This window comes from Dipodomys ordii, unplaced genomic scaffold, assembly GCF_000151885.1.
Source record: "Dipodomys ordii isolate 6190 unplaced genomic scaffold, Dord_2.0 Scaffold46, whole genome shotgun sequence".
In the NCBI taxonomy this organism is placed as follows: Eukaryota; Metazoa; Chordata; class Mammalia; order Rodentia; family Heteromyidae; genus Dipodomys; species Dipodomys ordii.
This window is the reverse complement of record NW_012267262.1, coordinates 6,298,587-6,316,458: the sequence shown is the minus strand read 5'-3', so window position 1 is coordinate 6,316,458 and position 17,872 is coordinate 6,298,587. Positions and strand designations below refer to the sequence as shown.

The 17,872-nt window shown below is 36.6% G+C and overlaps 1 protein-coding gene across 1 annotated transcript in view; it reads right to left on the bottom strand.

Annotated features, from left to right (window-relative positions):
- Positions 1-2,026: 2,026 nt before the first annotated feature.
- Bbox1 (butyrobetaine (gamma), 2-oxoglutarate dioxygenase (gamma-butyrobetaine hydroxylase) 1) overlaps positions 2,027-17,872 on the bottom strand; it is a 57,247-nt gene continuing 41,401 nt past the window's right edge. Inside the window, exons 5-8 of the mRNA XM_013019600.1 lie at positions 12,613-12,718; positions 6,977-7,173; positions 4,804-4,970; positions 2,027-2,413 (exon numbers count right to left, since the gene is read on the bottom strand). Of these exons, the coding sequence (XP_012875054.1) occupies positions 2,253-2,413; positions 4,804-4,970; positions 6,977-7,173; positions 12,613-12,718 (631 nt within the window). The 3' untranslated portion in view covers positions 2,027-2,252. The remainder of the gene's footprint in view (positions 2,414-4,803; positions 4,971-6,976; positions 7,174-12,612; positions 12,719-17,872) is intronic.

Here is a 17,872-nt window from a genome sequence, read left to right as displayed (position 1 = left end):
TGGACAAATGGGATTGCATGAAGCTGCAGAACTTCTGAATGGCAAAGGATATACCCAGTAAGATCAATAGAAAGCCCATGGACTTGGAGAAGATCTTCACTAGCTATACAACAGACAAGTGCCTTATATCTAAAATATACTTGGAACTCAAAAAAAAAATCCCCCAACAACAAATCCTCAAAGAAACAACTGCCCAATAAATAAGTGGGCTAAAGACTTAAAAAACTTCTCTGAAGAGGAAATAATGGCCAATAGACACACGAAGAAATGCTAAACTTCCCTAGCCATAAAAGAAATGCAAATCAAAACAACATTGAGATTCAACCTCACCCCAGTTAGGATGTCTATAATCAAGAACTCTAATAAAAAACAGATGCTAGAGGGGATGTGGCCAGAAGGGAACCCTATTGCATTGTTGGTGGGAGTGTAAACTTGTTCAGCCACTTTGGAAAGCAGTATGGAGGTTCCTCAAAAGACTCCACATAGAGCTCCCCTATGACCCAGCAATCCCACTTTTGGGTATTTACCCAAATAATCATAAACAAGACCATACTAAAGCTACCAGCACAACTATGTTTATCGCAGCATTATTTACCATAGCTAAGATATGGAACCAACCCAGATGCCCCTCAGTAGATGACTGGATCAAGAAAATATAATATCAAACAATGGAATTCTCTGCCTCCATCAGAAAGAATATCACCTCATTTGTTAGGAAATGGAAAGACTTGGAGGAAATCCTTTTCAAGTTCAAAGGAATCAAACATGTCATATACTACAGATGACAGGAAAGGACAACGAAAGTCCAAGAAAGTGACAATGTTATAAGGGAAGAAGTTTAGACTGGAGATGTGGATTTAATGCCAGAGTTCAGCATGTCAGAAGGGCTTCTTGGCATGGGATAAAGATGATCTTGATACAGATTCCCAGTTATAGAAAATTCAAGTGTGAAACATGTGGTAAATCATGAATGCAAGTAACATTTAAATGTGATCTTAAGGGAAAAGCTAGAACTATGCAGTGGTGTCAGTGATTATGACTTTAAGAAACAGGGTGTTAAGTCTAAAATTCTGCAGACTAAAGTATCTATGTACACTAGGATATATGCAAATAGTAATCCTAAACCTTTCCTGTTGCCATGGGTACCTCTGTGACTGTTTCTGACACCCGTTCTGCCACTGAGCTGGGGAAGTATCCTTGAGAGAGCTGAGACCAGCAGCTGAAGCTGTCCAGGTTAGCAAACATCTGTCCATTCATGAGTGCCATAGGCATCTTGGGTTTTCTCTTTCAGATGTTGGCTCAAGGCAAGAAACAAGAAAAAAAAAAGGATCCATCAACAGGTGTAAGCAAGGAGGGTGGCATATCATGGGAATATTGTTTTTGGGGTGGTGGTACAAGAGAATTTTAGGAAGACTAGAGTTTCTTATAATTTTTGTTTGCTTGTGTTGGCTTTCATTATTTAGATAGTACCAAAAATGTTAAGGTGGTCAAGTTAGTAAGGTCTGGAAACTTGTGTATTAGAATTTTATAACAAGAGTAAATAAAATAGATCTTGGAAAATATGAAGTCTTTTCACAGGCCTGTGTGACAGCTATGTGTCTCTGTAAGGTCACAAAGCAGAACTATGTTATGAAACAAGTTTTATTTGAATGGAAAACTTTATTTAAAACAACGTGCTATTCTTTTTTATTGTAAAGGTGATATACAGACAGGTTATAGTTACATAAGTAAGGAAATGAGTACAATTCTCGCTGAGCGTTGTTACCCCTTCCTTCATTTTTCTCCTGCTTTCCCTTTCCCCCTACTCCCCTTCCACTACCATATTGTCTTGTGAGTATCACTGTTGTACTGCTTCACACTTTGCCCTCTGTCTCACCATTTCTGTCATTCCTTTTCCCATCCCCAAATCAGATAAACTTATATACAAAAAATCTTTATCTGAAGAAATTTTTTAGTTGATACAAAAACTACGTGTAGGGACTTTGCAGGATTTTCTGTTTTGGCAAAGGAAATTAGAACACATATATAACAGAACAGAAGGATTGCTTTATTTGGGGAAGAAGCACACTGCTTTAAACAGGTAACTAGTTTACACTGAAGTATGACTACAGGAAAAGAGCAGAGACAGCAGTTACAAGCTTAAAGACAAAGAAATTAATATTCAAATGAGACAGGTCACTGTAGTGAAGAACTATGCCATAGCCCCAGAAGTACAGTCATTAGTCTCTTGCTAAAATGAGAAGACACGAAATTCAGTTCCCATTCTTGACTTTCTGCCTTAGGATGCGAAGCCTGGACATGACCACGTCCCAGTCAGCATATGCTCCTTCGAGATGGCGGGATATCTCCGTTCCTGCCTCATAGCTACGCCGACCATGAAGTAGGCGCCAGTTGTCAAAAGTAATCACATCACCTAGGGGAGGTTTTAAATATTAGTAATTCGTGTTTAAATGATTTACAAAGCTAGAACATGTAGCATTCAAAATGTGCTACTCGGTTCACATCAAGAGACAGCACACATGTATTCCTTTATAAAAAAAATATATCGATTTCATTTTTAACACAAATGAGTTCATGGATGTGAAATGCTGTAGGCATTATGGTATTTTAAACTTCCTAGCATTGTGGGCTCCTGGGTGGTTCATTTTAAAATAATTCCTACATAAAATATTTTCTCTGTGAAAAACTTCCACATTATCTTACTGATTGTTACTTATTACTTAATTAGATATGTTTAACAGCTTTCTGTGATTATAAGGGTAGTAACAACTTGGTTGGTATTCTATATTTGTTTTATATTTGTTTACTTTTGCTTTATTTACATACCTAACACTTTTATTTATATGTATGTACATTCCTAATGCTTTTATTTTTAAGAAACACTGGGAAAAAATGTGAGAAACTGCGCTTTCTCAAGTTGGGAAACTTGTCTAAAGCTATGCTATCACTAAATGCGGGAGCTTGGATCCTGTCTTCTATTTTTGCATTTTTTCCCTTATGGTGCTTTAATGGTGCGTGCTGCCATGCTTAAAATCAACTTGCTGTTCCTTTACACCAGTAAATTTATCACAGTTTTAGTGTTACTTTACTATGCCAATTAATTCTAAAGCAATTTCAGTTGAGTGTGGTATGTGTGTCTGTAGTCCCAGGCTAAGGTAAAAGGATGGTTTAAGCCCAGAATTGTTTGAGACCAGCCTGGGAAGCATTATAAAACTTTTCCCCTCAAGAAAACAAAAGAATATTAAGCCGGGCGCCGGTGGCTCACACTGTAATCCTAGCTACTGAAGAGGCTGAGATCTGAGGATCACGGCTCAAAGCCAGCTTGGGCAGGAAAGTCCATGAAACTCTTATCTCCAATAAACCACCAGGAAACCAGAAGGGGCACTGTAGCTCAAGTGGTAGAGCGCTTGCCTTGAACTGAAGAGCTGAGGGACAGTGTCCAAGTCCAGAGTTCAAGCCCTACGACCGACCCAGCCCCCCAAAAAAATTATTAAGGAAAAAAAGCAAAAGGAAGAAAAGCAATTGCCTGGGAAGGTGGCTCAGTGGTAGAGTGCTTGCCTTGCATGCTTGAGGCCCTGGGTTTGATTCCTCAGCATCCATAAGCAAAAAGAAAAAAGCTGTGGCTCAAGTGGTAGAGCTCTAGCTTTGAGCTAAACAGCTGAGGGACAGCACCCAGGTCCAGAGTTCAGGCCCCACGACCAGACCCCTCCCCCTCCCCCCAAAAAAGAAAAGCAATTGCAAGTAAAAAGAATCTTCCAGTGAAACAATCAATAGCAGAGAGAAATTGTGCATTTTCGTATAGGAAACAAAGTCCTTTTATGGAAGAGATCTATTTTATAATATGGTGAGTATATATATATAACAATGTACTACATTCTGGAAAGTTGATAAAAGGTAGATTTTATATGTTCCCACTATAAAATTGGTAATTATTTTAAAAATTCACACATTAATTAGCTTAATTTAACTATTTCATAATATATGCATATGTCAAAACAGGATGTATATGTTAAATATGCATAATTTTCTTTTGCCAGTCCTGAGGCTTGAACTCGGGGCCTGGACACTGTTCCCTGAGCTCCTTCTGCTCAAGGCTAGCACTCTACCACTTGAACCATAGCACCACTTCTGGCTTTTTCTGTTTATGTGGTACTGAGGAATTGAACCCAGCCAGAGCTTCATGCATGTGAGGCAAGCACTCTACCACCGAGCCACCTTCCTATCCTGAAATATAAATAATTTTATTTGTCCATTATAAAAATAAATTAAAAATTATCAAGGCCTAAGTTTCATGGTACTTCAGCTAGTAGAGATGGTTTAGCAAGTAGCTAGAATATGACAACTTCTACTTTATTTGGAATATTACTATCTTTGCCAGCAAATTTTATGAATAAATATTACATATTTTAGTGGGAGAACTAAGAAAAATTTTGTTCAGCTGATTAAGAGAATTAAATACAACTCGCAGTTTGTTTTGATAGGGCTATCAAGATAGAATACACAAAACCTGAGTCTTAGCATCAAACAGAGGATTTCATGTGGCCTACGCTTCTATTTCAAGTATTTGTTATTCAGGTTGGAGGATCTTATATTTTGGAATGCTTATGAACTTCTTTGGGAATAATCTCAAGGGATTAATCTCAAGTCTGGGGAGTCAACTGAGCAGAGACGGGGGGTCAGGAATCTGTTATTTAGGCAAATTAACAACTGACCAAGATTCCAGATGGGAAAGATTGAAAGAAAAAAAATAACAAACAAATAAGCTCATCCTTTCCACTTGTGTGAGAAAATGCCTTCACTCACCTGGATTCATCTTGAAGGTAAACTTGTATTCTTTGCTGTTCATAAGGTCAACAAACTCCTTTAGAGCAGCATAAAAGGGCTGGATTCTTTCAACAGGCACATCAAATATTGTGTCTCTAGTTGCATTATTGAAGTTGATGCGAATCACTTGGCCTTTATCATCTAACCTGTTTTATTTAAGAGAAATAGTTAATACGCACTTTCCAAAATATTCATCTGTATTTGTAAGGGTTTAAGGTTCCTTGGAAGATACATCTTATTCTGGTAATTCAAGAATCAAAACATGTGGACATCATATCATATGGTTACCTGTGGTATAATATGTTAATTTTCACCCTTCCATTCATCATATGTTTTTTGAAAACTTCCTACATGTCAGGAGGATTCAACTTAACTTAAAACAGGTGTCTCAGAAAGTTTCAAGTTAAAAAGGTGTTGTTAGTAAAATTCATTCTGGGTTTTTTATAGTAAAATCCTTTTTATGTTACAAGTTCATAGGTCAATTGCTTTAGAAAGCATTTCATCTACAAGGTCTTAAGTAATGTTTTTGGGTTTTTTGGGTTTTTTTTGGCCATTAGTAGAACTGATTGTAGAAACAAAATACAAACAAGTGGTCTAAAGTGAAAGAATGCTTGCTTTCCAGGCCCAGGGTTCAATTTCCAGTAACACACACACTTCAGATAGAAAAAAACTGAATATTTTTAATGTAACAGTGTAATACATTCTCTTTCTTATTACCTTGTCTTTACTCTCTTAGAAAACAAAAGACAAGTTGGTTTCCTTCCTTCCTTCCTTCTTCTTTGATGGTGTTAGAAATTGAACCCAGGCCTTTTCACACGTTAGGTATGTACCCTACCACTCTCTTAAGTCCCAAATTGTATCTTAGCAAGCAGGAAATTCCTGTACATAACAAGACAATAAAATGAAAAGTCGAATGCACGTTTTCATATTGAGGAAGAGGGAAAAGCTATGAGATGTAAATAACTGGCTATGCATGTAGCTGTTCGTAATGTGTAAAAGACAAATATTTAAAAATAAAACAGATATTTTCCTACAGAGCTGTTGTTGAAAATATTTCTTACTAGTTGAAATAGCATGTCTCACTAAGTGGTGCAATGTTTTATGGGACTTGAATTTGTTGTGGAAATACCGGTCTTGCCTACTGCATCTTGTTTTATGAGGATCCAAAGAGAAATTTATTTCAGATTTTAGGAGCATCTTAGATCTTGGAACTGATTCTGTTGTCCTTTTGTGTTGGTTTCTAGAAACTTAGAACTGAAATAGCAATCTATCACCAGTAAACAATTGATGTTTATGGATATGATAGAAAGGAATTTTCTAAGCCTAGCACTGTGGTAGGGGCATTCATAGATTAACTCTATATTACTATTTAAATTGTAAAAAGGAGTTATTAAAACTTATCCTGAAAAAACAAGCTGTGGATCAGCAAGGGCAAGTCATTGACTAAGGGAACAAACAGCTGGATAGAAAGGATTTGAATTCATTGGGTGAACTTATAACCAATAGGGTTTTAAAAACAAAGTTTACATGAAGTTATTTTTTTCTTTAAATATTAAGAACAGACTTAAGAGTTTTGATTAGGGTGAATATACTTTTTCCTGTTTTTTTCTAAAGTAAAAAGTAAAACTATGGAGTACACAGGATATTTCTGTTGGTTAAAATTTAGGGTAATAAAAGTTTTTTTAAAATAAGTATTTTATTGTGAAAATACTGTACAGAGGGGTTACAGTTACATGAGCAAGGTAATGAGTACATTTCTTATCAAGCATTGTTGCCTCCTCTTTTGCTTTTCCCCTACCATCTCTTCTCTCCCATCTCCAAAACTACACTCCCCACCCCTTCTCCATCCTCCTCCCTCCCCTGCCTAAATTGTCAAGTTCATTTTTCAACATAGCATCTTGTACATCTCATTGTTGCAATGGGTCCACCTGTATCCCTTCCCCTCCCCAAATTATATCAACATCAAATACACTGAAAACAGGAGTATACCATGGGGGAGGGACATACAAAGCAAAAAAAAATTATATGGTACCTTACAAATATGTTAGAAACAATAGCAAGAAAGAAAAAAAAACACTGAACCTCAAGATAAGGTAATAAAAATTTTGCTGTTAATTGTTTTACTACTATGGAAAATATCTAGAGTACTTACTCTATGATTTTGTGTTTAGATTGTACAGAAAAATCACAGTAATCCACTCCAATGTCTGTAAAGTCTACATAGGTAGAAGACAGAATCTGGAATGCCTGAGGATTTTTTTCTTTGAGCTTTTGACACACGTGAAAACCATCGACAATTTCAGAATCACCTCCTGTGACTGTTTGTTTTATGCAGTGCAGAAGCTGAACCTGGAAGAAGAAATGGAGAAAATGGAGAAATTGATTTAAAAATACTAGCACTTACTGGTTTCTCTTTTGGTTATTTTGTTATTGATTCCAAAAGTAGGAATGTGTGAGATCTGAGTTGCTTCTCACTGGCAGAAAGGTCTTCCTATGGTCTGGCCTCAGCCCCTCCTGCTGTTGGAAAGTTACCCCCTCCCCCCCAGTGAGCCCTCTTTTCACTGGAAAAAGAAGGATATCCATGAGAACAAAAATGTGAAATCAGAAAACAGAACAAAATTATTGATAAAGGGCAAAACCTCTTGGTAAAGAAAAACCCCAGACAAAGGTCAGCCTTTGTCCCTTTTCCATCCTTGCTCAAAAGCAAAAGAACATCTCTCCCTCACTCAAGTTTACCAAGTTGGCAACTTTGCAGAAGGCTACTGTCAACCTTGAGGCTTATCACCAGCTGCACTGAGTTGCTGTATTAGTCAGGAGCTTATAATAAAACTCATCTCTGTAATAGTGTCAATAACAGTGATAGTATCGTCATTCTGGCCAAGTCAAGATTATGTTTTGCCTAGGCTCCTGTGACTCAATGCTGTGTTTTTGCTTCTGTAACCTTGCTGACTTCCTTCAGTAGCAAGGCCTTAAGCCCACAGGTGATATCAACATTGTCCTCCAATTGAAGACCACCACCAAATGGTCTCACTATGGGTGGACTATTGCAAATTATTACATAGGCTATTTACTGTAAAGAACAAATGAGTTTAAAGGTCATATAACCATAACCAATGAAAATGTGCCAAGGCTGCTTTGCATGGCTCATCTATGTAACTCTGTGTAACCTACCCCTATAAAAACCCAGCCTACCCTGAGCTCAAGGCCATTCTCCTACTATCCGAGTAGTAGGAAGCAGACCCCGTGTCAATGTAATAAAGTTTCTAGTTCCTTTAACTGGATGTCTTGGAGTCTCTTTTGTTTTTAATTTTTATTTTTTTATTGTGAAAATTCTGTACAGAGGAGTTACAATTACATGGGCAAGATAATGAGTACATTTCTTATCAAGCATTGTAGCCTCCTCCTTTGTTTCCCCTTCCCATCCCTTCCTGTCCTCCCCCGCCCCCCCTCCCAATCCTCCCCGCTCCCCCCCCCTCCCTGCACACCAAAGTTGTAAAGTTCATTTTTCTCATTGTTGCAATGGGTCCACCTGTATCCCTTTGGAGTCTCTTTTGGATCTGGGATATTATAAATGGACTTAAAAAATAATTCATTCTACAAGGTTCAAACCTGTTTCAGTTGAAGACATAGAAGAGGCATTATAGTGTTTACTACTAAACAAACGGCACAAGTCAGAAGGGTTGCAAAGAATGAGCACTTGATGAGAAAGTAGTCAGGGAAGCCAACAGGGGCAGCTGTGTATAAACAGACAAAGGATGATGGAGGGTGTTTAGGACAGATGGAAGAGAGTGAGCTTGCAAGTAGGTGACAATGCTGATAGGTCTGAAAACATAGCCAATTTACAAAAAAGTAACAAAAAGTTTGGCTATGTAGCAGTGAGTCACAAATAGGAGTAGATTAGTTTGGAAGGGTTATTGGGACTTCTTCCTAGAGAGACTGAAATGTCAGATGGATTCTTAAACTTTTTATTCTACATGGAGGGGAATCACTATGAAGTAACCTAGTCAGGCTGAGTTGAAGAATATTAGTATACTGGTTTCACTGAACTGTATTTTAGTATTTAGCTTAGTATTTAGTTCAGTGGCTTCACTGTATTTGAGGGGAAACAGGCCAGACTTGAGAGTTTAATGTGCTAGTCCAGGTGTAAGGAAAAGAAGGAAATGGGGTAGGGTAGGGCTAGGAGGGATGAATTAATCAAAGAAATACTGGAAATGGGAAACCAACAGTGAGTCAATGTTAATTAACTTTTCTGAATTTCAGGAGAAAATGTTACACATTATATCATCTTGGAAAGCAAAACAGAGTATAATTTAAAATTATTTTGAGTGACAGTTTTTCATGGGTTTTGGTATGGATGATTTAGAACATCGAGCTGTAGAAGCAAACATACCATTCAGTAGTACAAACTTCATTTTTACTGAGCGGCATAAGCTAAAAGCAGTCATTGTCTGATTGAATTCTTATAGAATGGAAGCAGCAAATATCTTTAAATGCCCGAGTCAGTATGCATGGAACAAATACTCATGTGTGTGGCTTTGCTCCCTGGGTGGGCTACCCCAGTGCTGGCCATCAGAACTTCCTGCAGTGATGACAAATACAGTAATCACTAGCTTCCCTTAGCCATGGTGCACTTAATACATAGTTGGTACATTTGATATATAACTGGTGTGACTAACAAATTTGATTTTACATTTAATTTAATCTTAAATTTAAACTAAATTCATTGAATTAAAGGGTAACTCATTTTCCAGATAATTTCATCTATAGTGTGAACAATATAGACTCTTCTGTTTGTCAGAAAAGCTTGAAATAATTTGAATAGTTCAGAGTGGAATCTCGAACAACAGTACAAATGTGTGCTTTTATTTTATTCTTCTAATGGAGTTGAAGGATTTTAGGACTCTGTTAGTTAAAAAAATCTATCAAGGCATTTAGTTTTTGGTGTTTCCTCTGCTGATGGAGACAGGTAAAATGTTGTTGTATATCTTTATTTCTTTATAGCATAAACTATGTCTATATAATGTACAAGGTATTGTATTAAGTTTTAAGATATAGAGACACATGATTCTATTCCTGACTTTGAAGACTTTGTAAAGTATGGCAATGTTTATGAATAATTTATCATATTATGTTAATTATGAAAATAGCAATCCAAGTTCAGGACCATTATGATGTGTGGAAAAACTAGTCAGAGGCTTAGGATGAAGTATAAGTTTTCCATCAATCAGGACATGATCATTCCTGTCTACCTTTACGAAATATTAAAGGAAATCATGTAAAGTAATACAGGCAAAAATACTTTGAAAATCATAAAATGCTATAAAAATATCTAACATGATATTACATGTCAGAAATATTTATGAAGTCATATTGTCATCTTTCTCTTGGCTTTCAATTTTAACTTCATAACTAAATGTAAACTTATACAAAGAAGATAATTAAAAATTCAAATAGGACCTTTAGTTTTCTGATCTCCTTCATTTTATTCTATCCAATCTCTCCATGCATTTTTTTGAACTGACTTGATGAGTTTGGCTTTTAAAATTAGGGTTTTAGAAAATAACTGAACCACATTTAGAATAAATCACACTTGTATGTATTCTCTCTTGACTATCATCCAAAAAGGTGACTATAGGAGTCATTTTTCTGTCATCAATTAGTTCAAAGAAATCATGTGGTGTTTTACACTCAACAGAATAATTTAAAACATGTGAAGTCAAATACTAGACTTAGCTAATACTGGCAAGAACAATGATTAACCACGTAGCACAAAGTAAACATGTTCAGTCAAGATGATGATTAAAAAAGATTCATTTTTATTTTGGCCCCTTTCTCTTTCTTTAACATGAGAATTGCCCCAATTTGTCTTTAATATTATATATATTATTGTAAAGATACTGTACAGAGGGGGTACAGTTACATGAGCAAGGTAATGAGTACATTTCCTGTCAAGCATTGTTACCCCTCCTTTGATTTTTATCTACCATCCCTTCCCTTCCTACCTCCCCAACTCTTCCCTATCCCCTTTACTCGCCCCCGCCCCACAGGAAGTTGTAAAGTTCCTTTTCAACATAGTGTCTTGTACATCTCATTGTTACATTGGTTCAATCTGTGTACTTGTTTCAGCATTTTGTTATTTCCCTTCCCCTCCCCAAATTAGAAAAATGTATATACAAGATGAAGGGCACCTGAATCAAATACAGTGACAACAGGGGTTATACCATGGGGAAGAATATACAAAAGAAAAAAAAATCACATAGTACATTAAAAACAACAGCCACAAAGAAAAAAACCTCTTGTGTCCCTATCTTGGGGTTCATTTTGCTTAGCATTATCTTATATGGTCATTTGTACATAGCTTTTGACATTTTCTACTTGTCTGGTAAGATTATCCTAGATGTATACTAGTTATTGCAAATAAGGGAAACCATGGGACCTATGTTTCTTTGGGCCTGGCTTACTTCACTTAATACAATTTTTTCCAAGTCTTTCCATTTCTTAACAAATGGGGCAGTGTCATGCTTTCTGATGGAGGCATAGAATTCAATTGTGTGTGTGAATGCATGTTTGTGTGTGCGTGTGTGTGTGTGTGTGTGTGTGTGTGTGTGTGTGTGTGTATCACATCTTCTTGATCCATTCATCTACTCAAGGGTATCTGTGGTAAATAATGCTTCAATAAACATAGTTGTGCTGGTAGCTTTAATATGGTCTTTTTTGTGATAGTTTTGGTAAATGCCCCAAAGTGGGACTTCTGGGTCGTAGGGGAGCTCTATGTGTAAAGATGCAAATTTGTATGTGATTGTTTCATTTAGTTAAATTTAGCTCAAAACATAGAGCCAAAAAATCTCTTAAAAGATGGTCTTCTAACTATTGGTTATAGATTTTTTTTGTTTTTGTTTTGGTAAAGGGATGGTTTTGCAAAATTGTATTTGGTTTAGGAAAAGGAGAAATTTTTAGAGATGGAGGAGAATGTCCCATCAGAAAGTGTACTCAGGACTTTTTTTCTGGTCCTGGGGCCTTGAATCAGGGCCTGGGTGCTGTCCCTGAGCCTTTGTGTGCCCAAGGCTAGTGCTGTACCACTTGAGTCACAGCACCACTTCCAGCATTTTCTAGGTAGTTTATTGGAGATAAGAGTCTCATGGACTTTTCTACCCAGACTGGCTTCCAACCCACCGTCCTCAGATCTCAGCCTCCTGAGTAGCTAGTATTACAAGTTTGAGCCACCAGTGCCAGGCTCTAAGGAATTTTTTTGCTCTACATAGAGCATCTTTTCCTAGGACAAGACATGTTTTCCAACGATAGCATGGTCATTCTCTTCCCAATGTTTGTAGCTTTTGTAATACATTCTTGCAGATTTTCCTATGAGGTTTTTACTTCCTCAGTTCCTGAATCTAGGGTTTTTGTTATGCAGCAAAATGGCCATGTAACTATGGGGTGAAACTTCACATTATGTTCCCAGATTTCAATTTCTCTTTTAGCTCTCGGAGTAAAATTTTTACAAAAGACTTCTAGATGCAGTTCTGTTTTAAAATCAGCTACAATGCAGCAAAAGATCCTAAGACTTATTTCCATAAAGAAACAATTTTTAAAAGATGCATGAAAATGTCCTATTAGAAGTGTAAAGGAATTCACAATTTAAGAACTGACAATTTTTTGGAGTGTTGTGTTTCAAGAAAGAAGCTTTACATAAGATAAATCAGTTGGCCAAATTTCATCTTCTAGGCTCAAAAGAAGGAGGTTATTGGTGTTTGGCCTGCCCTGTGGAAAGTATGCTGAAGCTCACCTTACCCCAGGTGGGTGATGGAGGGCTGGATAATCAGTGTGGAAACTGAGCTTCCCAGTGGTGTAGGCCACATTGTTTGCATCTATCTTGTCTTGAACTTGCCAAGTGTGTCTGTAAAAGACAAGAAGTACATGTATAAACAGGTTGTCACAAAGTCAGAGGCAATTGGCTAGAAAGAATTTAATATGTGGCAGAAGATGGGAACTTTTAATTTTATGAAGTTATTAACATTTGGATGAGAAGCCAGGAAGAGTCTTAGTTTTTTTTTTGTCTAAAGTGAATATTTCGGAAATAACAGTGTTTCGTTTTCTCTCTTGATACATAAAATAATGCATTCACATACTGATCTAGCCTACAGTTATTAAAGAAGTCTGTGTGGTGTAGATTATCTTTTTTTAGTAGGGCTTAATGCGTTGATATGAGTTATTGGGGCAAAATTCACATGCCATATTTTAATTTTAATTTAATTTTGTATGTTTATAAGATGGGGGTCTAGTTTCATTTCTTTGCATGAGAATACTCAGTTATCCCATCTTTCTTTGTTGAAGAGACTCTTCTTTCTATATTGTATAGTCTTGGGATTTTTGTTGAGCAACAGTTGTCCATAATATCTGGGTTTATATCTAGATATCCAACAATTCTACTGTTCTTCAGTGTCCAGCCTTATGCCAGTAGCATACTATTCTGATTACCATAGATGAATTTTGTCTGCTTGGAACCAGTCACAATTTTATATGAATTTGAGGAAAAGTCTTTGTATTTCTAAGGAAAAATGTTATCATAATTTTGCACTGAATCTGTAAACTGCATTGGGGAGTATTGGTATCTTAACAATATATCGCCTAACTCAAGCACATAGTTGCACTTTTACTTGCTTATTTACTTATTCATTTATTACTTTTAATTTGCAAGATTTTATAATTTTCACTGTATTATTTTTTAACCATCAAATTTATTCCCAGATATTTACTCTTCTGCATGTTGTGGTAAACAAAATTTGTTGACTTAATTTCCTTTTCATATTGTTCTTGCTGGCCTATATAAACAACTAATTTTTGTCTCCTAGTACTGCAACTTTGCTAGATTCATTTTTTGCTCACTCGATTCTATTGAGTTTTTAATACATAAAATCATCCTATTTGGGAGTAGAGAGATTTATTTTTTCTTTCTCATTTAGATTTCATTCCTATTTCTTGTGAATTTCTCTGGCTGACCCTTATTTGAAGACAATGTTCAATAGTGATGGAAAAAGCTAACATATTTGTCTTATTCCTACTCTTAGGAAAGTGCTTTGAATTTTTAGTTTTACCCTTGAAGTTTCAGTTTTTATTTTATCAAGATGCCCTGGTCCAAGAGAAATCTCTTATTTCCAAAGTAATGGTAACTATGATAGGTTGGTAACTTCTATAATGATCATTTCCTGCATTTCTTTGTAGCTTTATCCCCCAATTGGGCATCCTTTAACACTAGCTGTTGAATCTTGCATAGGAAATATTTGTCTTTTTTTGTGGTAGTAAGATTTGAACTTAGAGCCTCATGCCAGCTAGGATGGGCTCTTTATCACTTAAGCCACACCCTTAGTCCTTTTTGGTTTAGTCATATTTTCAGGTAAGGTTTTGTGCTATAGTTATTCTTCCCTGGCCTCAAATTGAAATCTCCCTACCTATGTCTACCTCCCGAGTAGCTGGAATAATAGTCATGAGTCAAGCTTTCAATCATTTTTGAATAAAAATACAGAATTAGAGCTAGGAAGAAAAATAAGCAAAAGAGTAATTATCAGACCTAATAGAAATCAGTGTTAAAAATGTTTAAAAAGGAGTAGGATTCAGCAATTCCCAGATGGAAGTCAGATCCTGAAGGGTTTGGACTAGGATTAAGACTTGAGATTTTACTCTATGTGTGGTGAGAAGCCACTGGGGCATTTCAATTGTGTAAATTATGTACTTGTAGGTGTGTGTGTGTGTGTGTGTGTGTGTGTGTGTGTGTGTGTGTGTGCATGCGCTCATGCTGGTCCTGGCACTTGAACTAAGGGCCTGGGAGCTGCCCCTGTGTTTTTTATACCTAAGGCTTGTACTCTACCACTCAAGCCATAACTCCAATACATAGTTTTTGGTGGTTAATTGGAGATTAGAATCTCGAATGGCTGTTCCTTCCCCAGGCTAGTTTTTTTTATTTCTATTTTTTATTTTCTTAATTCTTTTTACTTTTTTATTTTTAAAATTCTTTTTTATTATCCAGGATAACTTTGAACCATGTTCTTCAGATCTCCTGAGTAGCTAGGATTACAGGTGTGAATCACTGGCAATTTTGCTCTAGTTGTAGTTTTCTTGCTTTAGTTTCTGAAGAGTAGGTAGAAGATACTTGGAAATAGTGGGAAGAAAGAGTATTAATGGCAACCAAGACTGGACTGGCAGCCATCACAGAGAATAGTCAGCTTTGAAGGTTAATGGTAGAGTTAATAGGGTTCTGAGACAAATTGGATGTAGAACCTAAATGAAATCCAGAATAGCACCAAGGCTTCCAGTTAGAGAAACCATGTAGAGAACTGGACATTTACTGAGATTCACAAGATCAAAATTCACTATCTAGTTGAGGAATCAGTTCCCATTCTAACTTTTTTTGAGGAGCTACATGAAGTTAAAGCAAAGAACTTCCTGTATAGTCATTTTGATATAACTAATTTAACTATTTTTTATGCTTTTAAAAGCCTTCATTCACAGATAGCCAAATGATTTTGAAAAGAAGTGCTTTGTTTAGATGATTTAGCTTTCCTCTGAATGGCATCTACCCCTTGTATTTACCACAAGCAATACATCACACCTGACAAACCTCCCCAGCATGCCATGTCTACCTTGACATTTCTCCATGAGAAGCTTTTATTGGCTTAAAAAAAAGTTAAAGCCACTGACTTAAAAGTGAAGGCCACGATGCTATTTTCTATCTTTGCCCACTATTTTCATGTGTAAATTAATCACTGGAACCATGTTGATTTTAGTACATTACGTTTGGATTGGCTTGTGCTTTTCTGCATGTTCTCTGGTTCCTTGTCCCCCTTTCCCCAACCCCTCCCCACATTATCTTTTTTTGCCTTCACCCACTAGTAAAAGCCCAGCTCAGCTCATTTACAATCTGGAGTCTTGAGTATGTTCTTAGATTTAAACTGGACTGGCTTCAAATTCTGGATACGTCATTGACTAGCTATGTAAATCTGGGTGATTTATTCTTTTTGAGTCTCAACTTATATACTTGTAAAGTAGAAACTGATATTAATGTAGAGTTGCTATAACAAAAATGCAAGGCCTATGTCTTATACACAGAAAATGTTCGTTAGGACTTTTTATCTTTCTGTCTCTCTCCCTCTCCCTCTCTCCCTCTCCCTCTCCTTCCCTCTCTCTGTCTGTCTCCCTTTCTCTCTCTCTCTGTGGTGTGTGTGTGTGTGTGTGTGTGTGTGTGTGTGTGTGTGTGTGTGTGTGTGTGTATACCAGTACTGGGGCTTGAATTCAAGACCTGAGCTTTTGTCCTCCAGACTAGTGTTCTACCACTTTGAGCCACAGATCCATTTCTGGTTTTTGGGTGGATAATTGGAAATAAGAGTCTCATGGACTTTCCTTCCCAGGCTGGCTTTGAACTGCAGTTCTTAGATCTCACCCTCCTGAGAAGCTAGCATTACAGGTGCAAGCCACCAGTGCTTGTCTGCCTTTTTCTCTTTCTTAGTCTCTTTGCTATCTCATTCCTCTACTGACAACTCCTGAACACATTTTACTAATATTATTCATTGGAACTGAAATATGTGTTTTGTGGCCATAGTTACAATTTTTAAAGAGCTCAATTTCTAAAGATTTCATTTACATATATACATATATAATCCTGCTTCCTCTTCTGAAGTGAAAACTCCTTCAATTCAGAATAGTCTTGTTCTTTTCCTAAGATCCAATCCAATTCCAAGGCTAAACCAATAAATGCTGCATGAAAAGCCAAAGAATGGTGACTTTTCTGGGCATCTGATTTCATAGGACACAGGGTAGAGTGGCTTCCGGAGGGTGGGAAGAAATACAACACTTCAGTAAACACATCCTTCCAGGAGTATAACCTAAAGTCTCTTCATAGATTTAGGATTTGTTTTCCTAATGGGCAAAAGTAGAGTTTTCTTTTTCTTTTCTTTTCTTTCTATTGTGAAAATACCATAGAGAGGGGTTACAATTTCATGGGCAAGGTAATGAGTGCATTTCGTATCAAGCATTGTTAGAGTTTTTTTTTAAACAAGTTATCTGAGATTGGGAATAAAACTAGTTATTTTGTTCTGCTTTTCACATTTAAAATTAGAATGAGTAGAGTGTATATTTACATTTAAAATTAGAATAAGTAGAGTGTATATTTCACTACAGGTCAAACAGCCATCCATATGTGGCTATGAATTGGAAAGAGACTGGGTAAAAAGAAAGAGAAGTATATACAGCCCATTTCAAGAAAGCTTAGGCTGTCCACTATATGGAAATGATTGTGGCTAAGACATTCATGTTCTCTATGAAGTTCATGCAACTCCACAGCCCATATAAAATACACATCCAAACTCTGGTCAACCTTGGTATTTCAAAAATAATTAACATAAAGGGCCAGATCCAAGGAGATCATAAAAGTAATTTCATGAAAGTATAGCACATACAATAATTTTTACAGCTAAGAAGACAAGGCACTGTTGACACCGTCAGTAGGAAATGACCATTTTTAGAATTTTCTTAAAAATAATGATGGAAATTGTGGCACCAGTGGCTTACACCTGCAATTCTAACTACTCAGGAGGTTGAGATCTGAGGATCGTGGCAGAAAAGGTCCAGGCAGAAAAGTTCCCATGAGACTTCTGTCTCAAATTAACCACTCAAAGTGGTAGCAAAAGAGCTCAGAACAGCACCGAGGCCCTGAGTTCAAACTCCACGACCAGTAAAAAAAAAGTTATGATGGTTTTGCATATGTCTATCTATATTTCCCTATCCTACCCCCTTGGTTTCTCATATGATATAGAGTAAATCAAACAAGTTTTGCTGAGTGAGATTCAAGTACACACATTAGTCAGAGAACAAATGTTTTGTTTTCTAGACATTGAGTGGATTCTACAAATTGGAGGCTTGTAGCTTGGTGTCCTTAGCAATGACTAGCAGGGATTTTATTTTTCTACCACTTTTCAGTGTAGTATAGGATATATAACCTAAATATCTATGCTTACACAGTATAATGTATCACAAGAAGGGAGCTAACCAACTCCAATAA